Source organism: Eurytemora carolleeae, unplaced genomic scaffold, assembly GCF_000591075.1.
Source record: "Eurytemora carolleeae unplaced genomic scaffold, Eaff_2.0 scaffold35, whole genome shotgun sequence".
Classification (NCBI taxonomy): domain Eukaryota; kingdom Metazoa; phylum Arthropoda; class Copepoda; order Calanoida; family Temoridae; genus Eurytemora; species Eurytemora carolleeae.
In genome coordinates, this window is record NW_019396166.1 from 20,068 (window position 1) to 26,961 (window position 6,894).

General features: G+C 32.5%; 1 protein-coding gene across 1 annotated transcript; it reads left to right on the forward strand.

Annotated features, from left to right (window-relative positions):
- The first annotated feature begins 660 nt into the window (after nucleotides 1-660).
- LOC111696995 (beta-lactamase domain-containing protein 2) lies at nucleotides 661-2,930 on the forward strand. The gene is made up of 2 exons (XM_023466845.1): nucleotides 661-1,842; nucleotides 1,895-2,930. The coding sequence occupies exons 1-2, from the start codon at nucleotides 706-708 to the stop codon at nucleotides 1,979-1,981; spliced, it is 1,224 nt and encodes a 407-aa protein (XP_023322613.1). The 5' UTR covers nucleotides 661-705; the 3' UTR covers nucleotides 1,982-2,930.
- The last annotated feature ends 3,964 nt before the right edge of the window (nucleotides 2,931-6,894 follow it).

Sequence of the window (6,894 nt, forward strand, 5' to 3'; positions counted from 1 at the left end):
TAAAAAATTTTCTTGTAAAAATAGAAATACATCTTCCTTGAAACCTTGTTTTACAAAGAAGCAGACGAAACATATTTCATAACACTGTTATTTTGGTTTGAGATGCTATAAAGCTTTTTGACAGAAATGTCCTCTTTAACGAAAGTTCAAGCCTTTTTAGATTAAATTTCGTCCCAAGCTTTAGCAAGTGACAACATTTGTTCTATATATAATAAACTTGCAAGTAAAGAAAAAAAGTTATATTTAAGGAAACTTTTAAAATAAATTTTGTTTCTCTAAATATTCTACATTTTTTGGGGAGAAAATCTGGGAACTAATGATATGATATATAGTTTATAGCGAAATTTAACTCAATAGCACGCCGATATAATGCAATTTAACACTAAATGACCATGAGGGATATAAAATTATATACAATAGTCTCATAATTAGTTATTAGCATCTAACATTTAATATTGAGTTTCATTCTAAGATCTTAAGAATATTATATCAGAGCTAAGCTGAGCTAAGTGTTTATTTAAATTTTCATTAAACTCCTATTATTCACAATTTGTTATATTTTCAGTCTATTCAGTATTTGTATGTTAAAAGGTCATAGTGTAGATATGTTTGTACTCCAGTCTACAACATTTATCATTGACAATTACAAGTCATCCTGGCCTGAGCGATAGACTGAACAGTAACAGTGTTCTCAATCCAACCAGGATGAGCAGATCCCACTTTATCGGAGGTACTGTAGATCCAGGTTTTGAATCAGTTAAAAAACTGTTTATCAAAAACTTTGAGCTTGGATCAGATGAGAACTCTCAGTTTTGTGTATATGTAGGAGAGAGGAAGGTGATAGATCTTTGGGGAACTTTAAACAAAACTGATGGATACAATGCAGATACCCTGACTACTGTATTCAGTAGTACTAAAAGCATAACAGCTATTATGATGGCTATGGCCCGGGACCGTGATCTCCTGGAATACTCGGATAAGATTAGCAAGCATTGGCCTGAGTTTGCCCAAGGAGGAAAGGAAGATATTACAATTGCTGATTTGATGAGACATGAAGCTGGATTAGCAAACCTATCCAACCCTTTGGAGATTGAAGATTTGCTGCCAGAAAATATAAAGAAGAACGCTGCCGGGGAGAAATTAGTTCGGTGTGTACCTAGCTACCCTGAAGGAGGGAAGCGAGAATATCATGCTTTTTCACGTGGATGCCTTGCAAATGAGATCATGAGACGTGTTGACCCATTGAATCGAACATTAGGAGAATTCCTGCAGAAAGAGATTGCGAGTAAACTGCAAGCGGACGTCTATATAGGTTGTAACAAACCAGAATATTTTGATGTCAAGAATATGCCATTTATGTTTGCAATGAAGGAAGGCCTAAAAAAGCAGTTTGGACTGCAAAGTGCCACTGAAAGCACTCTATCTAATATGTTAGGATTTCTTTACCTTATCCGGAATATGATGAAGAATAAACCATCAGTCAACGGATTTACAGATTTCACTGCTGTAAACCAGTCACTAGTTCGAGCTACAGAACTGCCAAGTGTTAACGGAAACTGCTCTGCGAGAGGGATGGCTGTTCTAGCTGCGGCGCTGGCAAACAAAGGAAACTTTCAGGATACTCGTTTGATGAAAGAAACAACATGGAATGAAATGCATTCTGATCCCACACCTGGAAATGCAGCCGGTGGAGAGTTCTTGTTTACTAAGGGAGGAGTCGCTTTCTTTAACGAGGGATTGAGAGAAGGATACTTTGGTTGGTTCGGATATGGAGGTTCAGTGCTTCAATGGAACCCATCTCTCAAGATTGGATTTGCATATACTTGTACCTATTTGTTTCCGGTAATTTTAAAATTTTATATACTTTTAGTTTCTTGTATTATATTTTTTTCAGTTTGGTGTTTTGAACTTGAAAGCAGCAGAAATGCAGGCAGAAGTGGTAAAATGTTTGAAAAATATGAAGAATCCTGGAGAAAAGTAGGAAATAAACCTGTTCAAGTTCACTAAGCTTGGAGAATATTTCAATTCATTGTTTTCTACTTTATTTAATTGGTGTGAAAAATCCGTAATTTTCTAAATAATCTGCAACTGCCATTCTTCAAAAAGATTTAAATTTTTTCGTGTAGGCACTTTTAAACTTGAGCTAAGTTGTCCCTACAGGGTATGACGACAACGGGATAAAGAAAAGGAATTAGATTAATCTATAGGTCTAAATAAAATGGAGATAAATACTTAATATTGTGATTTTCAGAATAAACGTATTGACTTCAGGGCTCCATAAAATTGTAAAACAGTTTACAAAATTGATGAAAAATGATGATCAATCTCTATGAGTTTACAAAATTGATGAAAAATGATGATCAATCTCTATGAGTTTACAAAATTGATGAAAAATGATGATCAATCTCTATGAGTTTACAAAATTGATGAAAAATGATGATCAATCTCTATGAGTTTACAAAATTGATGAAAAATGATGATCAATCTCTATGAGTTTACTAAATTGATGAAAAATGATGATCAATCTCTATGAGTTTACTAAATTGATGAAAAATGATGATCAATCTCTATGAGTTTACAAAATTGATGAAAAATGATGATCAATCTCTATGAGTTTACTAAATTGATGAAAAACGATGATCTTCCCTATATGGAAAAATAAATGATAATGATTTTAATTAAAAACAATCAGGCTTGGTAACACTTGAGATTATAAAAAAGGGATTTTTAACACAAATTGAAATGACTCACCAATTGTAATTCCTGTTCAATTTTTGGATTTTATCCTATTTCATCTTCTCTCAGCAATGTTCATCTTCATAGCCTGGTTTTCAACGCTTATTTCCTGTGAATTTGTTAAATCTTGTAAAAAGAGCTTTTGAAAAGAAATGAATAACTTGAACGGAAAATATATATATATATACTACGAATAGATGCAATATGTATTGTTTTTTATATAAACAGCTTCTTCTAAAGAGCAAAATAAAAAGTGAGGGAAAAAACTATTTTTGTAAGAAAATCTAAATGTTTGGAAAATAATTGGATTAATGATTCCATTTACCTCTTTTTGTTGTTACAAGGGGTGTTACTACGCTAAACTATACAAAGAGAAAAAAGTTTAGTCTGAAATTGATTACCAGCATTACATCTTAATAACGCCTAAAATTTCATTTTGCAACACTGGGCAATGGGCATAGAAACTAACTTATTTGGTTTGGAATTGACATAATGTTTATTTTCTAATTACTTTAAACTTGCTAAATTATTTTTAAATAATAACATCCGTAGGGTTTTCAGCTAAAATGATAAATCGTTTTGCGAAAAATGCGAAAATTTCGTTTTTTTCGCATTTCGTTCGCTTGAGAAAATGCAGAAAAGTTCTTTTTGCGAAATTTCGCTTTAATCTGTTTCGCGAGAAAATGCAAAATTTCGCAAAAAAATACGGAAGAGAAATTATTTGTTCTGATATGATAAAACTTCTAATACTGAGCTCTGAGAGCAGAGAATGCCACAAGTTCTTTGGGCAATTAATTGTTGCAGCTACAACACACAGTTTTCGCGAAATTATATTCGCATCGTTTTCGCATTTTTTTCATATTTTTTGCGAAATTTTTCGTTCACTGGAAACCCTAAACATCTCTCTGACTGCTTTAGGGAAGAAAGAAGCTAAGCTTGCCTCAAACTCTAATACGTATGTCTTTGCAACCTGATAGTGTAAACATTTAATATTTCAAACTTTGACTATTAGATCATCGCAGAATTCACACTTCGAAATAAAAACGTCTAAAGACACATCAAGCTATTAAGATATCAAGACAAAAGTGTACTTAATTTCTGTTTTTAAATTTACAAGTATTATTTAGATTATGGACATCTTTGCAACGATGTACTGGTAGGAGAAGGGGGTAGTGTGTGTGGGGGGGGGGGGCTTAAAGTGTCTTTTCTATATTAGTGAGTACATAATGGGTGTATACCATACAGGATATTGATCTACAATTATTTCCGGCACTAATCAAATATACCTTGATACTACAGTTTATTTATCCTGTATAAGTCTTGTATACCTTGATACTACAGTTTATATATCCCGTATTAGTCTAGTATACCTTGATACTACAGTTTATATATCCTGTATCCATCTAGTATACCTTGATACTACAGTTTATATATCCTGTATCCATCTAGTATACCTTGATACTACAGTTTATATATCCTGTATCCATCTAGTATACCTTGATACTACAGTTTATATATCCTGTATACGTTTAGTAAACCTTAATACTACACTTTATATATCCTGTATACGTCTAGTATACCTTGATACTACAGTTTATATATCCTGTATTAGTCTAGTATACCTTGATACTACAGTTTATATATCCTATATACGTCTAGTATACCTTGACACTACAGCTTATATATCCTGTATCCATCTAGTATACCTTGATAATACAATTTATGTATCCTGTATCCATCTAGAATACCTTGATACTACAGTTTATATATCCTGAATACGTCTAGTATACCTTGATACTACAGTTTATATATCCTGTATTAGTTTAGTATACCTTGATACTACAGTTTATATATCCTGTATACGTCTAGTATACCTTAATACTACATTTTATATATCCTCTATCCATCTAGTATACCTTGATACTACATTTTATATATCCTGTATCCATCTAGTATACCATGATACTACAGTTTGTATATCCTGTATACATCCAGTATACATTGATACTACAGCTTATATATCCTGTATCAATTTAGTATACCTTTGTTTGTATCTATTATAATCTGTACGTAGTTTTGAATAAAATGTTCGTAATTTTTAATAAAAATAATCGGTATATTGAACGAAATGTTCGTAATTTTGAAGAAAATGTTCGCCATTTTGAACTAAATATTCGCAATATTGAAAAGAAATGTTCGTAATTTTGAACAAAATGTTCGTTATTTCAAAATGCTTTAGGTAAATTCGATAAACAAAAACCTAATTTCTGCATTACATCAGTATATAGAGTATCCTATCAATAGAATAGATTCTATTTTGATAAAATACTTGTAATTTAAGGGTATTTCGGAGTAGAATAGAGCAGGGTAGAAAAAAGGAGATATATAGATAGATATCATCAGAAAAGAAATCATAGCTGAGCACATAGTATTATTTGATAATACACACACTTACAAACACACCAACCGACACTCACTTGCTGTGTGGTTTATTTGTCATATAGATTCAATATTTAAATCCAGAGATATCATTTCTCATCTAAAAAAGGCGTACAGGCGTCCTGTTACAAGAAGTATGAAATCATCCAAACTTATTTTAATTAATATTACTTTGGAAAGATCGAAATCTTGATGGAAAATCATCGAAATAAAGAATTTCATATGAATTTCATAGCCTTCAAACGTTAGGTAAAATGTACGACCCTTGAATGTATGATTATGGCTTGCTTAGCCTAAATCTCTATACAATCATCAGCTGTCTATACCCACACAAAAAAGAGTCTTTAATGACCATCTGAAACTATTCAAATATAATGATATGTTGTGGAAGACGATGCCTGGCCGCGTTAAACAAGTTCCACAAGATTCAACAGAATGAGATAGAACGGATACGGGGCATAGTACTGATAAACATCTACACGTGTGATATCGATATTGACTCTAGTTCTGAACCCTCTAGTAATAAGTTATAAGAAATATATATACTGGAAGTTATTTATGCGTTTTTATTAGAGTCTGACTCACGTCCTCTATAATGTTTGTTTTTAATCTTTGTGAAGAAACAATCTCAAGAACTGACGAGGGTCAACCCAGACCGAAATATATTTTCAATAAATGTGGTACTAACTTCTACTTTTTTACTCTACAGAGGTTTGGTCCATCACAATCACCGAATTTTAAATAATGATATGATATATGTGGCAAAGAAATAAGCAAGTGTATAGCTGTAAAGAACCTTGACGATAAGATCAAAGTCGTATCTGAAGTCTCATCCTTTGTGGGTAACCCTGTATGTAAAAAGTCTTTGACTTCAGCTAGGAATTATACAATACTTATATATGCAAACTTTGTATAAACATCTCGTATAAATAAGATTTACAATTTAAAGCAAAGTAAAAATTCTAGCTTCTAATTTTATCTGAATATATATTTTAAAGTGTGAGATGTACGCCTATCTGAGTTGGTTAGGTCTGAAATCCCTCTCCTGTGGTTTAGAGGGCCTCATAATGCTCTTAAGAAGTTAGATCGTTAATTTAGGGTTTATAGGAAGCTTCTTATTGAAACTGTGTGTCGTGGAACAGAGGATGTCAAACCTTTTAGAAAAAGAGAAGATTTTTGGATAAACATTGGTTAATTCATTGCCAGATGGGCTGGATCTTAGTTACCTGTCCCTGTGTATTAGACTGAGTGTACACTTAGGACAGTTTACTGAAAAGGGATATTAAGAGATTTTTGCATATTCATACAGAACAAACATCAAATATGCACTACGCTTTTAGAGTACAAGAGTATGGGGAGGTTTTGTATCTTAAATTTTACACAGTTTACTCAGAAAAGTTTATTAAAGATGAAATATTGCTCTGCAAAAGACACGATAAAAGCAGTGGATTGCAAGAGTAATGAAAAACAAATTCTCCTAGCCGGATAAATCAGGATTAAAATTATCTTCTTTCAAAGAGAAAATTATCTCGTGCCTTCGTCTTCAAACAGAGGTTTAAGGGTACCAATGTGAACCGTACAGCCCTCTCCATTTAAAGGAAAAGTTGAAATTATGTCAACAGTTTTATTAAGTTTTTTTGATTGAAAACCCATTTCTGCTTAACTGAAAATAAATATTTTCAGAAATCACCCCTACCCCCCCCCCCCCCCCCCCCCCCC

Coding starts and splice junctions, on each gene's coding strand:
- LOC111696995 (XM_023466845.1), top strand. CDS start 706: ATGAGCAGATCCCACTTTATCGGAGGTACTGTAGATCCAGGTTTTGAA. Junction 1,843..1,894: donor CTTGTACCTATTTGTTTCCG/GTAATTTTAAAA, acceptor TATTTTTTTCAG/TTTGGTGTTTTGAACTTGAA.